The 21,416-nt window shown below is 37.3% G+C and overlaps 2 protein-coding genes and 1 pseudogene across 2 annotated transcripts in view; 1 reads left to right on the top strand and 2 right to left on the bottom strand.

The window, feature by feature from the left end:
* Positions 1-3,757, bottom strand: part of LOC132113871 (polycomb group RING finger protein 3-like) — a 33,903-nt gene extending 30,146 nt beyond the window's left edge. Inside the window, exon 1 of the mRNA XM_059521907.1 lies at positions 3,621-3,757. The gene's annotated coding sequence lies outside the window, so the exon portion shown is untranslated. The remainder of the gene's footprint in view (positions 1-3,620) is intronic.
* Positions 3,758-4,621: 864 nt separating this feature from the next.
* Positions 4,622-10,671, top strand: LOC132114138 (solute carrier family 49 member A3-like; annotated as a pseudogene).
* Positions 10,672-10,795: 124 nt separating this feature from the next.
* LOC132113864 (nuclear cap-binding protein subunit 1) lies at positions 10,796-21,404 on the bottom strand. The gene is made up of 23 exons (XM_059521894.1): positions 21,172-21,404; positions 20,378-20,469; positions 20,196-20,296; positions 19,964-20,120; positions 19,719-19,826; positions 19,529-19,650; positions 19,164-19,233; positions 16,928-17,143; positions 16,451-16,548; positions 15,864-15,927; positions 15,632-15,742; positions 15,429-15,493; positions 15,106-15,168; positions 14,924-14,998; positions 14,711-14,814; positions 14,345-14,466; positions 13,605-13,708; positions 13,322-13,415; positions 13,120-13,223; positions 12,916-13,033; positions 11,876-12,019; positions 11,469-11,582; positions 10,796-11,373 (listed from the first exon to the last, which is right to left on the bottom strand). The coding sequence occupies exons 1-23, from the start codon at positions 21,203-21,205 to the stop codon at positions 11,260-11,262; spliced, it is 2,394 nt and encodes a 797-aa protein (XP_059377877.1). The 5' UTR covers positions 21,206-21,404; the 3' UTR covers positions 10,796-11,259.
* Positions 21,405-21,416: the final 12 nt, after the last annotated feature.

The following is a 21,416-nucleotide window of genomic DNA, read 5'->3' as shown; positions in this document are numbered from 1 at the left end:
TTAAATATACAAATTTTTATTACAAAAAATGCATTGATTCACTACAGGAGGCCTTTGTGCAACCCCTGGAGCTGTGTGAGATACTTTTTTTAATGGATGAGCGCTTTTTAATTTCTCTTTTATTGGACCGAAGCACTGCAACACCCACTGAGTGCTATTAAACAGCTTGAAAGATCAAAGACAATTTTTCATATAACTCAGACTGGATTTGTCTGAAAGAAGTCAGTCATATATACCTAGGATGCCTCTAGGGTGAGTAATTTATGGCCAAATTTTCATTTTTGGGTGAACTAACCCTTTAATGCAACCTGATAACTTTAATAGGGTTGGATCCCTTAACAGAGTGTTATCATCTGAAATTGGCATAAAACATAAATAAAATCCGAAATGGACAACCAAAAATAGTGATGCTGTCCAAGCCAATTAATCAGCCAGTCTTGGTCAATTTAGCATTGGTTGATAAAACTGGAAGATAGAAATGTCAGTTCCAAAATCTTTTGATATTAAATATGAAAAATATTAATTTATCATGTGCCTTTACTAAATTATATGCTGTCATATAACATAAGGCATTGGACAAAAACAATCCAGGCTCATTGTAAAAATGTGCCAGTGGCAATATTTCTGCAGAATATTATGTTGCTTCTTGCACATTTTGTAACACTTTCAAAGGTGTAATGTCCTATGAGCAGCACTTAAAGCAATTTCAGTTTTATCAGATACAGACGAACATGAATTTGGCCACATTTTATTACGTTGGTTGTCGCAGCTCAGAATTGAAATGTCCAGTGAGTGGAGCTTAAAGGTTAGTGCTTTAATGGATGGTTTACTCAGAAATGAAAATGTTATGTTTATCTGCTTACTCCCAGGGCATCCAAGATAGGTGACATTCTTTCTTCAGTAGAACACATACAAAGATTTTTAACACAAACCTTTGCAGTCTGTCAGTCTTATAATATAAGTGAATGGGAATCACGGCTTTGAGAGGCAAAAAAACATACACAAACAAAAACCAAATTAAACCCTGCGGCTCGTGATGATAAATTGATGTGTAAAGATACAAAACGATCACTCTGTGCAAGAAACTGAACAGTATTTAAGGGGGTTTTTTTTGTTTGTTTTTTAACCTCTAAATCATGCAATGTGCAAACTGCTTGAACTCTCCTAAGCTTGTACTCCTGAGCGTGTTCTAGACTGTCCCTTTAATTGAGTTTGAAAATAACATACCACCTACTCTATACTCCACCCTACATGTTTCACTAGACCGGAGTGCTCCGCATTGCAAGTGTAATGTTGTACCAGGTGAGCCACCGAGCAAGTTTACTTTATCAGAAAAGCTATACATATGGAGCTGGTTATTGGATACAAATGTCAAAATGTATTAGTTTACAAACCATGAGTCTTAAGGTCATTACATAATATTGTGTAAGGAATGGTGTGAAAATGAATCTTCATTAATCAATAATCTGCCCCAACAACCTTAATTTGTGTGAAAAGGAATAAAAAAGTTGTTGGTGTTTCAACGCCTCTAGTGTTCATTTCAGATGGAAGTGATATGTGTAGGTATGTTATTAAAGTTTTGCAAAAATGTAGGCAGTGCACGTTTTTCCAATGAGCCTATGTTGGAGCCTATGGGGGGAAAAACATATTGGTTGATGCCAATTAAAAACAATATTTTTAACAAAAAACAAATTAATTAAAAATATATTTTAGGATACATCACATCTCTTAAAAATCACTTAAAATATGAAGCTGAACAGATGATTAAAGCAAAACTGAAGTATGACATATTTTAGATAAATCTACCAAAAAAAAGAAAAAGAAATCTCTTGAAATCACACATTACCTAGAAATGGAAAATGCTTTTTGATTTAATGCCTTCAATCCACTTGATCAAATCTACATAATAGTAAATGTAAGCCAACACCTCAGCAAAACCAGGGTCACATTTCACCGGCTCAATATTAAACTCATTTTGTTTAATGTAAGATAGCTTAACATCAGCGTGAATATCAGTCTATACTGCTTAATGCCAGACCGCAGCCTGGACCACTATTAGAACTCGCTTTTCAAAGTATGCACTAAAAACATGGACAAACTGAAAGGCTTTGTTTTCACTGAAAACCACTTAGGCTAACTGTTGCTGGCACATTAGAGAGGACTGTGAAATAGCCATAGGCCAGATAAGCCAGTACTACAAAAGGACGTAAAAGTGTTTTAAACTTATAGGCATAAACAACACATGTCTCATGACTTGTATAAACTCCATCAGCCTGTCAAGAAACAATCAGACAACAGGCATGATACTGACTAAGTGATTAATCATGTATTAATATGAATGTTTGACTCACTTATGTAAGTGACTGTGTGTGTGTGTGTGTGTGTGTGTGTGTGTGTGTGTGTGTGTGTGTGTGTGTGTGTAAACCTGTCAAGAACATGTCAAAGATATATTTAGAAATATTAAAACTATTTTTTTTAAAGCAATATTTTTTCTTAGCATTGTGTGTGACATTATTTTCATGAGATTATTTTTATTAATGCAATGCATACTTTTTTATAATTCTCAATGGTGAATCTAAATACTGATTCAGTGTGGGGGGGGGGGCATTATGTAAACAGTCATGAAAATAATGTGACAAGATCAAAAATCTTAGAAAAAAAAATTTAAGACTTAAAAATCTTTATAAAATTATTATTTCTTACCTTTCCATGTGTAGTGAAATGCAATCTGGACTCATTGTTAAAAGACTTCGTGAGATTTACGACAGCAAAAAAAAGGCTGAATTGTAAAAGGCCTCACTCACAGTGCAATACTGTAAACAGCGTGACATGCACAGCTGATTCTAGGCAGAAACCAAATCAATGTGGACGTCAACCAATGTCCAGACATGACAACTCAACACGTCCATCATGTAGGGGTGTAGCATAGATCCCATGGAACATGAAGGAGACATGTCACCTCACAACTTTAGAACAAGAGAAAAATGTCTATACTGCATTCATAACAACTATATCCTGTTTGCCGTCCCCCCAACTATAACACACAAAAGTGAATGTGTCAAAACTCATGAAGCAGGACTTGTTGGTTGTTCCTGCTCCAGGAGTCTGGGGTACAGGTTTGCACATGCTTCCCCTACAAACCCTCTGGGCTTTAACTTTTTCTCTGGCCCAGATTTCATTTTAGCTTACATGCAAACCTGCCAGAGCATCAAACCCCAAGTTTCAACAAACAGATGGGCAGATGATGATTTTAATGGACAGGAAGCTCTCAAGAACATTCCAGGCAGGAGGAAGAGGAGGAAAACTGACCAACACAAGAACTGTAATCAGACACAGGAGTGCATGCCTATGAATATCCAGCTTCACTAAATAACACTTTTTCCCTTCTTACAAAAGATGACCCGGTTAAGAGCTGCAGGGCCCGGCGTCGCCATACACACATACACATTTACACACGTATAGACACACACACATACAGCACGACCGCACATATAACAGTACCTATAGCCATGCAGAGCTGCCATCAAGCGGAAAAAAACAGCGAGAATAAATGAAAACTCCCCGTTTGCTGTCCGACAGAAAGCTCGTGCAATGATCCGTTGAAGTTTAAAGGAACAAACCTGTTTATGGCCAGCGCGGTCCGCTGGATATTGGGTTGAATCCGAGTTAAATCCACTATCAGTAAAACAAAGAGGCGAAAATGTCCGGCCAGTGCCGAAACAGGCCGAAACAGCACACTGAGGAGCCCGCTGCGCATGCGCACACTTTTTGGAAGGGAGGGGGTGGATGACAGATTAAAACCAGTGGATTATACTTTTTTAAATGTGATTCATTGATTTGAAAAAAGTTACAAGATAAATATCATTTAAATGATTAGGCTTAAAGTTTTAAAATAAAAAATACATTATGATTGTTTTATGTATCCTGATAAATATGAACTATACGATTAATACAAATATAGGCTACAATAAAAACACATCCCAAGTGTATGGTACTTTATTATTTTTTTTTTTTTACGCTTTTGAGACACAAATCCATATTTCTTAATTAAAAAAAAAAACAAATTTTATAAAGTAAAAAAAACTGGCCTCTTCACAGGTCCTTGTGTTATCATACCGCAGTGTCAATTTTGACATGATCTGTCCGGTTTATATTCACTTAAGTAGTAAAAACCATTTTAATTATTCTCATTTAATTACCAAAAACAATATTTTTTAACTGTGTATTTACAACAGTTTTAAGAAAGATCAAAAGAATTTTTTTTTTAAAAAGATCTAACATTTCTTGAATTTGAACTTAGTTTATCAATTACTACATAACAACATTTGGTTGCAAACTAGCTGATAATTTTAATGATGATGATGATGATGATGATGATGATGATGATGATGATGATGATGATGCACCCTGAAGATAAGTTTTGTTAAGGTCTTTACAGTCCTGGATAAAAAGTCTGACCTTTGCATGAGATGTATTTGAACGCAATGCTTAATTTTTTTCTTTCTTTAATTAGACTGCTTAGGAAATCCTTTAGTTTAAAGTACTTTACGTGATGTTTCCTAAATTTGAGGCAGATAAAGTGTGGAGTTTCAGAGTAACCCGACCGGCGCTATGACAGTGAGTCACGGGTGGAAGGGAGTGGTGAAGTGATTGTGGATTGGAGGAGTGTTGTAATGTTGACTGCGCCTAACAAACTCTCATTCACCGGCATGTTATGTGAGACTAAAACCAAAATGGGATTTCTCTAGACAAAGCATATAGGCTAACCATGCACTTGAGTTTTAGTTGTTCACTATCTATAAATGTTAGTCTGGAAAATGTTTAAGTAATTTGTATTATAAACAGAAGTGTTTTTGGACCCAAATGGATACACCGCTCACGAGGGTTTGAGTTTTAAGAGTTTATAAAACTCGTTAAATGTGATCTGGTTGCGGTTCGAGTTTGTCATCATGGATGATGCTGGACGCGCGGAGACTGAAGCGCTCATCGGGATCTCGAGTGAACATGTGCGCTCTCACCTGGACGCAAGAGACACGACTGCTGAGTTCAAAGTGTACAAAAGGAGATGGTTCATCTTATTAGTACTCTGCCTGCTAAACTGTTCTAACGCAATGGTAGGATGTTATACTCATTCATTTACATAGACTTATTGGTAAATAATTCATCGATGCACGTTATTTCAAAAACATTGATTGTCTTCCTTATTTTTCATTAAAATGTTCTGAACTTTTTAAGTACAAATATGCCAGAGAAATAATATCCGAAGGTACATCTGAATAACTCCGCCTCTACAACAACTTTTGTTTATGATGACGCCATGAATCCCTCTTCCCAATCACAACCCCTCCAGCCTGAGCTGTTTTTAAACATCCAATGAAATTAAAATTTACATTTACATTTTGTTTTTTGCTAGCTTTCACCACTAATTATGTTTAATCAAATATAAGCAATTTGCAGTCCTCTATTTCCTGAAAAACGACTAAAAACATTGATGACATATCTTGCACTTCAAGCAGATCCACATTTTTGTCCAATATAATGTTTCCACTGAAAATATCCCTCCGACCACATGCATCTGACTCGTAATTGCATGTAACAAATCATGGATCAAAGCCTTGATGTAAACTAAAGATAAAAAAAAAGTGAAGTGACATACAGCCAAGTATGGTGACCCATACTCGTGCTCTGCTTTTAACCCATCCAAGGTGCACACACACACCGTGAACACACACCCGGAGCACCCTGGCTTTATAAAAAAAGAAACAAGGTTTTTGCAGGCCAGTGATAAGCTCATGTACAGTCATGCGGATATATGCAACAACAACAATAAAAAAAAGATAACTGCGATTAATTGCAATTAATTTGAACAGTTAATTACGATATCATTTTCTAAATTCTATTAAAACATACATCGTCATTCAATTTATCCATTGTTGAACCCATTTAGGAAAAGTTCACACTTTCTATAGTGATCAGTGCACTAGGGGGGCTTCAGTCTACAGGGTCATACAGGGTCTTCCTAATAGCCCAGCTGTAGTAGGACATGGATACGTCCCCCTGAGGCTATTATCTCTGAAGAGGGCGTGTGCCAGAAAGGGGCTTGTCAATCTTAATTACGCACCCGTGGCTCCCATGGGACATGTCATTTGCACGGACACCATTGTATATGTGTTACAAGGCCAAGACGTCCAAAGCTGTTCATCTGAAATATGAGAAATCTACATCGTGTCTTGGCACACTGTGTTAAAGCTTAGCAGATGGTGTAATTCTGGGTTAATTTAAAGATTACAATCTTGAGGAAATCTGATGACAGCCTAAACCAGTAGATGTGATTCTGGATTGTAGGCATGTGTTAAGAATTTTTAAGTACAAAAATAATGTGTAAGGACAATCAAAACTGACAGTGCATTTTAGGAAAGCATCTTATGTTACACCAAGTGCACAAAGGACTTCCACACTGACCGTGAAAACAGCATCTATGCATTTGAATGAATGCGAAAAAGGGTCTCAGTAAACTGTGCAGTGGTGCATAAAATGACTGTATTGTGTTTTGGAATCAGCTGACTCCCATCTGTCACACTGCTGCATACATATAATATTCTCGATAGCAAACAAAAAAAAATGCTATTGTTTACATCACTGCAAATGAACAATCAAAAACACTGCAAAAACCCTTCTGACCTGTGGTTCCTGTTTTATGCTGCTCGGGCAGTTAAATGTTGAACTAAGCTGGTCCAGTTTCATGCACTTCATATTTATACATGTCATAGAAACATAATATAATAATTGTTTTATTTAATGTTGTATTTTTGTGGACTAGAAATTGGAATAATGTACACATTTAAGCTACACCTTTATTTTTATTTTGGTCGACTTCTCCACAGGCATGGCTGACTTTTGCACCTGTGGCCGACCAGACAGCACAATATCTGCAAGTCTTTCTTAATCTGGTCAACTGGCTGTCACTAGTCTATGTAGTGGTTGCTATCTTCTTCAGTTTGATCACAACATGGGTGCTGGACTCACTGGGACTGCGCTTCTCGGTATACAGAGAGATATTACTGTCAAATCTATATTGTTAAATATTGTTTACCAGCTGTTACCAACAACAACAACAACAACAAAAAAGGAATAATAACTATAGTTTTTGCCAAATACCTTTTTTAACATTATTGATTCAGTTATTGTTAATTAGATTCACTTGTTTTAGACTGCCACCTGGTTACCTCACTTCACTTCAGTAGATTCTTCAGAAACGTAAAAAAAAAAAAAAAAAAAAATAGATTAACCAACAAAACACACATAAACCAAGTGGGAAAATAATAGGAAATAAAATTCTACAGTATATAGCATCAGGCTATATTACATAATATAAATGTATATTGAATGTTCATTTCCGATGTGCAAAACGCTTTTTGTCATGACCATTAATTTTGCAACTAATTAAAGTTTAATCACAAGTTGACGTACTTGTCTTTTGCAGTCAAGCTATTTTGTAAAATAATGCAAAACATTATTTATATAAAACAAAGTTAAATCATTTTTTAATTGTGTTATTTAGGAAGCATAAAATAAGAGTTATCAAATTATTTTAGTTTTTAGTAAATTCGTTTATTTACTTAACACATATATCATTTTTAATTATTTAAAATGCCATTCCCACCACAGAAAGTTATCAAACACAATACATAATTTGGGATGGAGCCTACTGACAAAGCCGCTGTGATGAAAATGTTCATCACATTTGCAAAATATACTTTCTTCCTGTTTTCTGGAACACAGCTAATCATGGGCTCATGGCTCAACATGTTGGGCGCTATCCTGCGTGTCATCGGCATGTTGAGCTGCATCCCCAATTGGGCCATTTTTCCTATGGTCATGGGGGGGCAGACGCTGTGTGCCTTCACCCAGCCTTTGGTCATCTTTGCCCCCACCTAGCTGGCAGCTCTCTGGTTCCCTGATCACCAGAGGGCCACAGCTAACATGATGGCTTCCATGGGTAACCTTTTTACTGTTCATATTGTATATGGTACTTTAATGCCTGTAGCCTACTTTAGAATGGTGATAGTCTTCTCCTTTGTTTTCCAGCTAATACTGTTGGGCTGCTCTTAGCGAATATCTTCTCTCCAATGATACTTAGTTACACCAATACTCTTTTCATGCTGGTAAGACTGCTTAAGACAGAACTTGGGCAAAAAAAGGATTTTATTTCTTATATGATGCGTCTCTCTGTCTGACTTGTAGCTCTTGATATATGCTATACCTGCCACCGTGGCCTGTTTCCTAGCAACAGTGGGGATCCGTAAACGTGTTCCCCCCACACCCCCCTCTGCCAGCATGGTGACCTCCAGCTCTGAACCTTTTCTACAGGGGGTGAAACTGGTACTACACACAGTATCAAACAAACTGACATGACAACTCATTTTCTTTATAGCATTTTTTTTTTTTTGAGAATTAATGAAATATAGTCTCTGATTAAAGCTGGCTTTTATGTCATTTTGTAAGGCTGTCTGAGATTCCCTTTGTTCTCTCACTCTTTTATTTGCAGCTACTGACAAACAAAGCATACGTGTTCCTGCTGGTGTGTTTTGGTTCAGGAATAGGGCTATACACTTGCTTTTCCACCTTGCAGGAGCAGATACTTTGTGTTAAGGGCTACTCAAATGTAAGAACCCCAAAAGAATTACACACACATTTACCTCAATCCATAAAACCAACCTGTGCCATCTGTTAAATAACTAGAAATAAAGTTGAACCTCAACTAACTAGCTAACTTCAAATGCTGGATTTAGAAAGCCTTGTATTAAACACAGCATTAATACGGCACTAACTGTAAGGGTGGATGGTTTATATCAACACTTTCAATCACCTGCTAAATCTGTACAGTAGTAGTAGTAGTTTTAGTTTTGTCAAGTCAAGATAACGGTGTCTCTACATGCTTAATGTGGCAGGACTTTGCAGGACTGTGCGGTGCAGTTGCTATTGTATTTGGTGTTCTGGGTGCTCTTCTCCTCGGCCTGTATGTGGACAAGACCAAGAGGTTTACAGAAGTCACTAAAATAAACATGTGTCTGACATCCCTGGGCTGCTCGGTTTTTGCAGTGGTGAGTAGAGTAAATGATTTCACTGTTGTTAATATGTGCTTGACCTGAAATGCTGCCATCCTGCTGTCCATCAGGTTTCCCAGTTAAGTGTGCAGAAGTTCATCATTGGTTTGGATTGTTCGGATACTCTGTATATCCTATCGCAATGGAGCTCGGAGTTGAATGCTCATACCCTGTAGGTGAAGCAACATCCTCTGGATTGATCTTTGTGTCTGGGTAAAAAGTTTTTTTTTTTATTCTGTTTCAGAATTTTTCTTAAAGGAATAGTTCACCCAAAAAAGAAAAAAAATGATTAAAATGTACTTGCTCTCAGGCCATCCAAGATCAGGTTATTTCTTCATTAGAACAGATTTGGAAAAATGTAGCATTACATCACTTGTTCCCCAATGGATCCTCTGCAGTGAATGGGTGCCGTCACAATGAGAGTCCAAACAGCTGATAAAAACAATCGGTGATTCTAAATTTCTCCAGATCTGGTCTGATGAAGTAATAAACTCATCTACATCTTGTATGGTCTGAGGGTGTGTAAATTTAGTCATTTTTTATTTTTGGTTAGTAGTGCTTTAAGCTTACTAACTTTTTATAGACTTAACTGATGTGTTTAATGTGATGTTTAATCAGACAAATTCAGGCTGCCTTTTATCTACTCCTGCTACAAGCTCTGGCCAAACCAATGGCAGAATCTCCATTATCTTTGAGCTGGACAGGTAAGTGTTGCATTCTATGAAATGTTAAAATACGATTTACTGAAAGATAGTTTGCTGTGCAGTTATGCAATACAAAGCATGGCCTTATTCCCCTTCTCCATGTCACAACTCCCACCATGCTTTGCAAGTCTACTGGGGCTGGTTAGTGCAGTTTTCAATTCCTCTTCCTGGGCAGGGAAAATGTTTAAAATGTCCAAATTAATCTAGCCTTCTGGCTTTTCCTGGTCGCTTGATGCCTTGAGTTAATGAGTGAGTTGGGCTGAGCTCCAGGCATTCATTTGTCTTTCTTTCTCCTAAATGTACACACACACAGTGCCAGTGCTGGTGATGGCAGGCCTGTGTACTCTGGGCACCTGCTGCTTTGTTGGCTTTTTCCACACGGATTACCGGAGACTCCGAGCGGAAGCCACAGCCTCACCAAACAGGGTGACAGACCAGTCAACAGGAGGAGACACCTGGGCAAACAGCACTGTTGCATAAAGGGACGGACTGATCTAACGGCAAGAGAAACCACTAATGACAGGGTTTACACACACTTTTAAAGTCTTTTACCTCATTAACACTGAAAATGTGTCTTTAATACTACTTTGTTCAGAAGTGGTGCCACCTCAATACAATTAATGTTACATAAAGCCAAACTCCTTATGCCTCTGTTAAAGGTAACCAAGACCAAAAGCTTTATGCAAATATTAGTCTCAAATCACAAATGTTTTTTATTGCAATACAGGGTACCGGAATTTTCTAACTGTTATACTTAATGCATTAAGAATTTTTATAATGTAGTTATTTTGAGGTACATATGTTTTTGAATGTTTCAGTTTGGAAACTAAGGCTAGTAGTTATTTTATGAAATTAAGAGATATTTTATCAAAATATAGTTCAAAGTCTTTGAAAAATTGTCAGCTATACCCAGAAATGATCATGTCAGTCCACATCCTGTTTTCTCGTATATGCTTGCAAGAACAAAAGACATGAGCAGGGTGATTTCTTTGATTTTGTATTTTTGTAAAAAAAGAGGAAGACATTTTATCCTTCAAAACACTGCATTACAGTGGCAAAAGAACTCAATCTGCTTTTAAGAGGCACACCACTGATAATGCAGAATTACTTCAAACCCAACTCGACAAACATTTTTCAAATCGAAATGACATAAAATGAATAAAAATGAGTAGTTTCATACCAACGTTGCTTGAGTAAAACTAAGCTCTTCATCAGTTTACTAAACACCAGGCATTTTAAAAGATCTACACTTACCACAGAGCCGATGACAATGAAAAATGAAGATAAAATTAAAGAAAAATAGAAACTCTACACAAACATATCAAGAGCCCCAAAAAGGGTCTGAGATTTCCCAACATCACTACTTACAAAATAATTGTCTCCAATGATCCTGATCAATGTCACTAAACAGGCAAGTGTGACAGTCTGAAGTGATGCATTGTGGGAATTTAAAGCTGAAGAGCACAGAACTGCTGGTAAACAGCCAGGATATGATGGTCGAGCTCAGCGGTGAACAACAGGTTCTCCAGGGTGCCCATATACTGCTGGATGATCACATGATGCTGTGATGACAATGAAGATTGAAGGTAATTAATAAGTGATGTTTAGTGATCAACAGAACACAGTATAGACTGGCAAACAAGTGGATCAGGACTACCATGAGGAAGATCTGCTGAAGCCTCTCAATGCAGTTCTTGTACCAGGAGGTATTGATGTCTATGCCACTCGTTTCACAGCGAACCAGGTGCTCTGTCAGTAACATAATGAAGCGCTGAAAGAGAAACAGAGATAACAACAGTTCTTGTCATCTTTTAGCTCCAGGCACTGTCTTCAAATATCATAATGAAACACAAAAGACACACACAGAGAAAGACATGAAAAGAATGTAATGTTTATTCTCTCCTGACGAATAGGAACAAGGTGTAAAAGGAGTTATGACATAAACAGGGACACATCTTTTGCAGCTTTTTTTTAATGTAGTCATGAAGCCTCTGTAAAAAATGTATTAACAAAAAATAGCTTTTTACATCAGGATAAAATGGATTTGCATTGTCATGGACTCACCTGGAATATAACAAGGAAAAGGTTTTTCTGTTCACTCTGGGCCGACTCAACTTTCTCCTGCAATCTCTCGATCTGTTCCTCCAACTGACCCTCCTCATCCTCACTGTTCTTCTCCATGTCCTCTTCATCGCCACTGTCCCGCTGCTACAGGAAAAGAGAAACCGTGCGTCCTTGTGTTCTCATACTCCATCATCAACCATCAAAGTTTAATTCCAATAATCAAGAACGCAAGTACAGAGGATGAATGAAAGTACCCAGATTTGTTATTGATACTGAGGATGCATCGAATGCACACTTGAGAGAATCGACCAATGAGAAATCCCAGAAGACTCTGTGGCTTGATCCCGAATGGAAGTCTCTTAAGCTTTAAACCTGAAGCTTCCTGCTGCAAGCTCGAAATACTTGACGGCTTGTGAAAGTAAACATTTGTTGTTTTATTTTGAATCATTTTAATAAAAGTGATAAAGAATCTAAAATAATGGGAGGAAAAAAAGCTTTGCTCACACTGACAATGTGACAAAAATAAATAAATTCTGAATCTGAAAAGCAATAAATAAAAATTCCAAGCATCGTAACTGTGGTCTGAAATACATATGTATATGTTTTTGTCTAAAAGGACTGCAGTTTTTGGAAAGTAGTGTCTGGGTAGGATATAAAAAATTAATTAAAAAACATACAGCAATCCGTCCTGAACAGCATATGTTGTCTCAGGCACCTCATGAATTCAACTCTTTGGCTGCACATTGTGACGGACACAACCAAAGCCAAATTCCCAATTGTCCGTTTAATCTATCCTCACTAGTTTCTGAATGAGAAAGTCTGTTGGCTTGAGGCAGACACCTACATTATTACTACAGCAAACACTGGTGACATTCTAGATATTAACTGTCTGCACTGCACAAACAAATGATGCAATGTAAACCCTTACAAAAGTAAGAGTGAGCACAGCCAATTCCAAAGATCAGGATGGCAAAAAACAATTCAGAATGCTGTTTGGTTTGAACAAAAGTGCCTTGGCAGTCAAAGATATGTTTCTCTACCTTTTTGTTCTGTTGCTTCTCCAACTTTTCTTTTGCCTCATCCAACTCTTTCTGGATCTTCTGCACGTGTTTGTTCATCTTCCGGATGGTCGAATGGAGAATCTCCCACACATAAAACCTGCATAGACCCAATGAACATAAATCATAAACCTTAATATAAAACCCCAATAAACCTGCACAGGTAAGCATGTTCTGCAGGTTTACCTGGTGAAATCATGAGCCATTTCAGGAGAAAATATCCAGTTGGCCACAGCTGCACAGTCCACGATCTGGGTCCGTATCAACTTGTCCACCAACACGGAGATCATCTAAAGAGTACATTGACAACATGAGTGCTCATAAATGCCACGGCTGGCATTCAATAAGACAGCACAACATATAAAATAAGACATCTGAATCATCCCACCTGAGGATGGTTCCTCCAGAACTCATACAGCACCCTGAGGATGTGCAGTTTCCCCTCATCACTTTCTGTAAGGTTTTTCAGAACCTCATGGAACCTGAAAGATAAACGGAAAAATCCATCCACTGCCATTTACCAGAAGGACGGCACCTGAGCATTTTGCAAGCATTGATATATTCTCAATGATCTGTGCTTTTAGCAATTACAGGCAGCATTTGTGACCAGGAGAGGGAGCATGGAGCCAGCCGCTGGCAGGCCTGTGTGGGGTTTGGCAGGAGATACTCACTTGGCCAGGGCACTGAAGGAATGACTGAAAGACTTTGCAGCCAAATGGAGCAATGTTTGCAGGAACACTTCAATCTTCAGAGGGTTAAAGCCATCGCCCTCATCTGGAAAGAAAAGAGAAGTGCGGTTACATACAGAAAACCACGCACATTCACATTTACAATCACTCATGTAGGAGATGCTTTTATCCAGTCATACAAATGAGGATCATCAAGCAATATGGAGTTAGAGACAAATATACTCATGATACACAGTGTCAAGTTCAAAGAGTAATGACAAATTCTGCTTTTATTAGTAAAAGTAAACTGTAAATACTGGTAATGTGCAACTGTTACCTTAAAGAGTTACTTCTACCTGATCTAACCCATATAAATAAGTTTTGCTGGTAAGAATTAATATATATATAGGTTGGTTCAGTGACGTTAAACTGTTTTTTCAGTGTACTTTCCAATAACCTTTTAGGAATACCAACAATTTAAAAGAAACAGCAACTTTATTAAAAAAAATAAATAAATAAATAAATTTAAATGATTTTTTTTCAGATTTTTTTTCAGATGTAAATGTATATACATGCATTATGAATTACCTAAATTATATAAAATATTTTGTTAATTTATTGAATATCTCTAACAATTATATATTTAAAATCAATTGATAGCCCTATGCTTAAACTAAAGATGTTACACTATGATTGGCAAGTGACTAAAATATCATACAAGACCAAAATGCAGACCCACCATCATCATCATCATCCTGGTTTGGATTAGGGACATCTTTTAGAACAATAAGAATCTCCTCATTAGATGCCCGGTTTTTGATAGCGTTACTTACTGTAGTTGCCATAGCTAATCCTGGCAATGGACCTGAAACAAATTAAAATAAAAAAATAAGCCAAATTTCACCGCACTCCAAACCATACCGAAATACAATGTAACACAGTAAAATAATAATACATAGTGGAACTGGTCAGTTGTCACTATTTGAAGGTCAAATTAAAGACTTAAAAAATAATAATAAAAAAAAAAACCTTCAAAAGTTTTAGTTTCATCACAAACATGTATATATGTACACAATGAATCACAGGTGTGTTTTTGAGCCTGAACATACTCTCGGTCTCCTCTTCATATTTATAGCTGCACACAGGGTTAGCCGGGATCAGGGCAGAGAAACTCGGAGGAACAATGTCCACTATCCGCTGATGGTATGACAACCTGCAGGTTCAAGGCTCAGTGTAAATAAACAGAACATCATGCATTAACTGGCTCCATTCAACAATTATATAAAGCAATGCATCTGAAAAAAAAGCTGTGTGAAATTTACCTCATACACTTTTCCAAAACCTCTTTAACGAACTTGGGTTTGGGCTTTTCAATGTCTTGAGTCAGGCAGTCAGCCCTGAAGAGATCAGAACTCGATACTTAAATATAATAAATACAACTTTTTATACACAAATAGACAATGCATTGTACAAAAGATTCCTAGTGGAATCAGTTCATCCTCACCAGTCATCCCAGCTCCATCTGAACTGGAAGTTACTCAAATGATGTGAGAACCAGTTGAGGAGTCTGAAACACAGAATAATCCACCACATTAAAGAAACATTAAACGGACAAAAGCTTAGAAGATTCTCAAGCCTGCTAACATTTCTCATTACTGTAATAAGAAAAGTTTTAATGAGGATTACATTCAAACTCTGTCATCATAATTTTAGCCTTGGAAAATTCAGCTGGGTAACTGGATGATATATATATATATTATTTAAACCAATGTTGTCAACAAAAGTGAGTTGTTTACCAGCTATTCTACTTCAAGTTGACAAGCTCACCGGTCTATACAGGTTGTGTTCATTGTGTCCAGCCTCATATACATCATTTCTGTGGCTTGAGCGAGCTGAATATCGGCAGGTTAAAGAAAACTACAAGAGTAGGGAACAGTTACGTTTGAATTTGAGACCGCTGTAGCACAATGTGTAGGAGGAATCAATTAAAAACACACATTCACATGGCTTTCAGTCAGTATGAAGGATACAACTTGTGGTAATGAGCCAGGTTGCAGTTTGCAGAGCTCAATGAGTAACGCAGTGTACATGACATCAATATGAGGAGGATTGGGCAGCTGGAATAACTCGCCAAATATCACCTACAGAGAGACAGAGCATTACACTGAAATAACATCTAAGTGCCCATTTACTGCACTAACAGTAGCGAAAATATTTTGCCAAATTATCAAATAAAATTGCCAGCATCACGTTCTTTTTTACCTCCACAATATGGTAGTTAAGGGGAATCTTGTTTTTTCCAGGGTAGCTGAGCAATTGGGCAGCACTGAAAGAACAAAAGAAAGAGGAAAAAATAAAGTACGTAGGATAAGTAAAAAAATAAAAAAAAGGCAAAAAAGTACCGCGAGAGGGCGCTCTATGCTGCTCAGTGTTCCTGTAACTGTTAATGTGTTAGGTTAACATACCAGGCACCTATTCAGCCTGTTGTTCTGTGTTCTATTGTGTACCGTTAGCTGAATAACTTGTCTTTCCAGATTACCAAAATCTGTTCTTGGTTTTGGATTTTGTTAAATAAATTAAGTTAATATTTCAGTTAACAGTTTTCAGTTGTTTTCATTTAATGTTTTCAGTGTAAGCTACAGGAGCACTGAGCAGCATAGAGCGCCCCTCGCGGCTGTAGACGGTAATGTTTTCTATTGGTCCTTGGTTCTAAATAAATGCGACTTACAGTCCAGTGCGACTTGTATATGTTTTTTCCCCTCGTCATGACATATTTTTGGACTGATGCGACTTATACTTAAGTGCAATGAAAAATACAGTAATGATATTGGCATACGAAAAGGACTGACCAGGTCTTCCTCTCCCTCCAGTGAGACTTAATGATGCAGTGAAGGTTCTCCTCAATCACAAAGCGCTCGACTGAATGACTTCCTGGCATCACTGGCCCCTGACAACAGACAAACAGAAACACACATATACAAACAGCATCCACAAGAACATGAAACTAAACCAATTTAAAATAAAATGAATAAAACTGATTTAAAAACTGATAAAAAAATAATAATAATATATATATATATATATATATATATATATATATATATATATATATATATATATATATATATATATATATATATTTAAACTGTGATAAACAACAATCCCTTCCCTTCCTATTACTTTCTTCTTTCTCCAATAGTAAACACACTATATAAAGGCAATAAAAAGAATGCATGTTTTTAAAGAATGATGCATTTTTCTTCTGAAGTCCCATTACAGATCCAGATTTTTTTTTAAAAATGACTAGATAAGAAACATTACTGCACCTCAGGGGCATCAGTGTAGTCAAACATTCTGAAGACGACATGGGGCATAGGGTAGACAGCGTCATCAGAGTGGGCTGGAGGTGTGAAAGGGGGTAGGTTGTGTTGCAGGGCTTCACACAGCACACTATCAAACGCAATATAAGGCCGCAGGATGTGACGCTCCTGCCAGCGGTCCTTCTTCAGCTTCTGCATCTGAGCCCAGAGACAGTCCAGATACTACAGAGAGACACACACAGAGGAAGTTAATTACAGTGAAAAAACTGAGCAGCTCTCAACTGGTGGGTGGTAGGACTGTTCTGACAGGGTCACTGACAAGAAGTGAAGAAAAAAAAAATGATGCTAAACTGAAAAATGTACCATGTAATATACATTATAGTTAGGAGAGCAAAATAATTATACGTATTAAAGAGTTCACCCAAAAATGAAAATTCTGTCATTTATATCCAGTCATGTCTTTACAAACTCACAAGTTTTATCTTCAAAACACAAATTTACACAAAAAAACATTTAATAAAACCTGAGAGTTTCTGTTCCTTCATAAATAAAGACACTGTAAAATTAATCCATGGGAATCAAGCAGTTTAATCCAAGTCTTAAAGGGGTGGTTCACTTTTTTTACTAGGCTTGATTGTGTTTATGGGGTGCAGTCTAAAATGTGTTAACGCTAGGCCTGTCACACTAAAAAAAATTTGCTTGACGATAAATTGTCCAAGAAATTATCGCTATAAACGATAATATTGTCGTTCTAAGACCATTTTCAACAATATAATTTTTCAACATATGATAATGGCATAATAACGCAGGTACACCTTTTCAAAGATCAATAAACTTATTTTATTTTAATTAATGGCAAATTCCGAGCAAGAAATACCAACATGTTGACTTTGTGTGGCTTAAAATTTGTTAATTTTGTATGTTTGTATGTTATGTGTATATGCCAGTAAGGGATGCTCATATTGACTGTTTAACCGTTAGCCGAAAGTAAATATTTTGACCGATGAAGGGGCCGTTCACATATCGCGTCATTTTTTGTGATCAAGTTCGTCATTTCAAATGCGGTATGTGCGCTCATAATGGAAGAGACGCACTCGCAACATGCTCGTTTTTTCCAGGCGCGTCCGCACCAAATCTAGTTAAAAACATCTCAGCTTTTCAGAATGACGCAAGCGCACCAGGCCATGTGAAAAGAACCAACTCAATCAGCTTCCTTTGGGGTGAAATTTCCCGTTGTTTTTGAAAAATGGGATGCCCACAAACACTGCAGCATTTTTTTTACTTTTCTTCGTAAATAAATCTTGTAACAGAGTTACAGCAAGGTTTGTGTGTGTATTAACTCACTGGGCACATTGACACACGCAACCACACGCCTACAGACATATTTAGCTGAGCAAGCCAAATAAAGCGAGCGAAAAGTAGGCCCAGTTCAACAGAAAGGGCAACGAAGTTACTTGCAAAATATGCTACGCGGTATTAAAATAAAGCAGTAGTGCAAATACAGTGAAATATCACTTGAGACGTAAACATCCACAAGCAAATGAAAGGCGCTACCCAAAGCTGGTCACTCTAGCGAGACGTTATCTCTTTATTCACGGGACATCTGTGCCATCGGAGACGGTGTTTTCTACCGCGGGCTGTCCACAGGATGCGCTCCAGACTAACCCCACACCATGACGTGTTACATTTTTTTAAATAAAAATTGAAAAATGAAATTATTGAGGCCGAAAAACTTAGAGCTCTTTTTTTTTTAATCGAGCGATTAATCAATTTATCGACTATTGCGACAGGCCTAACGCTTCACAAAAAAAAAAAAAAAAAAAATTCTCATAATTTACCTTTATTCCACACCTTTCACTGATCATTTTCTGCTTTTATGAAAATAGTCCCCAGCAACTCTGCTATTGTTGCAACTACACGTTGGCCTAGAAAATCGCAACTTTCATTTTCCGTCTGTCTTAGTAGACGAAGTTTTAAATAGGAAAAATATAAAAACTCTTCATTCATTCTGGTCATTTTTGAGCCAGATGCTAACAGTCTAATCAGATTCAATGATCTATGCTAAGCTAAGTCAAAGTGCTACCGCCAGATCCGGAGATCGGCTGAATGGATTCAAAAACAGTAAAACTCAAATGCTTAACTCTAGGGGAGTTGTAAAATAAGCCTATCTTCAAAAAAAAGTGGAGTGTCCCTTTAAAAGTAAAGTTATGGGCATGAATGAAGCCTGTGGCCTGACTCTCACCTCTTCCTGTGGGTGTGGCTTTTCTGCAGTCCACACCTGCAGCATAGGAACATGAGTCTTCTGACGCCGCCTGTAACAAAACCCAGATCATGACATATCACATCTACATGCATAATAACATTTGAGTTGCCAAGCATCCCAAGAATCCACATGATAAAATAAGTTAGCACACACTATCCACTAACGGAAGCTAGAGATTGAGGTTTATAATGTTTTAAATATGGATATTTCCAAACGCATCAATTCACTTCAAGAGGCCTTTATTAACTGCCATTTGCTACAAAAGATAATGCGTTGCAACTTTTATCTTTCATGCAATCTTTCATGCACACGAGTGTTATTACACAGCTAAAAGAAAAACCTACTTTAAATATCCCTCAATTTGGTTGAACAAGCGATCCATTTCCACATCCTTCTTCTCGTACAATTCCTTGCCAACCCAAGGCAGACTGGACAGCACAGCATACACATACCAGTCAGACCGCACCTGTACGGACACATCTGTCAGCCTCACGATTATCTATGATCTGCTAGGCATGCTGAGTTCATGTTCACCTGTGGTATGTCTTCTTCCTGTGTGACACTGACAAAGTTCTCAAACATAGCAACCATCGATGGAGCCGCGATGACATGACAGTTCACCAGGTCACTGAGAAAGCGCACCTGCAGTTCACATTGTGAATTAAAAACCATCAAAAGTTATAATAAGGTTAATGCATTTAACTAACATACATACATACATACATACACACATATATATATATATATATATATATATGTGTGTGTTAAAAAGCAAATACCAAGTAAAGGGCCTGAGAGTAAAGGTTTGATTTTAGTGTCTCCTTAAGTTGTCGGATCATGGCCTCCACAAACTCTCCTCCAAAGTTGTAGTTGCGAGCGTTGAGAAGTCCCACTAGTGTTGTGTACACCGTCAACTTCTCCGGCAAAAGCCTTGCACTGTGCAAAACAAACAGAATGTGTTATATACAACAAGCATTCCACATTTGCATATTTAAAGTGCAAGTCGCTTACACAGCACATAAGATGCGAAGGATTTTGCCTTTATAATTAGGAAGATCCGCCTCCAGGACACCAGCAAGACCTTCCAAATTGCTCTCTAAGGAGGATGTACTCTGAAAGAATATACATTGATCAGTTAATATGTCTACAATAAAATAACTTCTGCATGATCAGTAAGCTGTGCAAGACTATACCTTCTCTCCCACTCGACATATCAGTGACTCTAGGCGGTCTTCAATCTCAATGGGTTCAGACGTCCTCCTCCGTTTGTGAGGCTGGGACCCAGCTGCAATGAAAAACTCAAGAATATGAGTCTTAAATGTGAACTTTTAGCTAACTTTGAAATTGGCCATGTATATTATCCTCTAACAAGGCTGTATGTAACTGACACAAAGTAGAACATTTATTTTAATCAAAGTGGACAGGCAGTGTTATCAGCCAATGCTGACAGTACAAAAACAGACAAATTACTAAATTAACTAAAATAAAGCATAAATTTGACAACACCATTTGCTGTATTTTGAAGTGTTATGCAAAATAAAAATATAATAGTTTTTTAAAAGTGCAATGAAATAATATTAAATAGTGCAAAGTATAAGCAGTTAGAAAGTGCTTGCTTTTGTCGTTTTTTTTTTAAAGGAACGTTAATAAAATTTAACTGTTAAACCAATCTTCCTAATAGCATCAAGTCTTAAAGAGAATCGCATTCGGTCCTAAATTATTGTAATCAAATTCAAAGTGCTTTGTTTATCTGAAAGCTTTCTATCTGCTCAAAAAGTAACATTTAATAGGTTACTTAGGGCTTTTTTAATGCAAATGCACTTAATGCAAATAAACAGACTATTTGCATGTCAAATACTGCACTCTACGACTGCCGCATTGTCAAAACGTCATTAATTTGCAATCATAAGAGTAAACAAACACAAAATATGAAAATGACATGAACACATCTCTGTCAGCGTGCATGCTAACACGCTAACCCACTCACCATCACCCTCATCGCTGTGCCTTCGCCGCGACATTTCTCAAATTAAATACTCAGACCGTTGAAATAGTATGGAAAAACCACTGAGCAAACACTTTTTGGAAATGTTTTATAGCCACTGAATCTTGTTCAGTAAAGCTTGCAGCTTTGAATGGTAACAACCGTTAGCCACACTAGAAAAATAAAAGCGGTTGATTTAAGGACCGCACATCCGGGCTACCACCAGCCGCGTCAACGGAAACACGTGT

The sequence above is a fragment of the Carassius carassius genome, chromosome 33 (assembly GCF_963082965.1).
Source record: "Carassius carassius chromosome 33, fCarCar2.1, whole genome shotgun sequence".
Classification (NCBI taxonomy): domain Eukaryota; kingdom Metazoa; phylum Chordata; class Actinopteri; order Cypriniformes; family Cyprinidae; genus Carassius; species Carassius carassius.
Note: the sequence above shows the minus strand (reverse complement) of the source record. Positions and strands in the feature narration are given on the sequence as shown.

Excerpts from the sequence above, each read along its gene's own strand:
- LOC132113864 (XM_059521894.1), bottom strand. The coding sequence starts at position 21,205 with ATGTCGCGGCGAAGGCACAGCGATGAGGGTGATG. Across the intron at positions 15,494-15,631 it reads CTGGCTCATTACCACAAGTT|CTCGCTCAAGCCACAGAAAT; the intron begins GTATCCTTCATA and ends GCCGATATTCAG. Across the intron at positions 14,999-15,105 it reads AGATGGAGCTGGGATGACTG|GGCTGACTGCCTGACTCAAG; the intron begins GTGAGGATGAAC and ends TGATCTCTTCAG.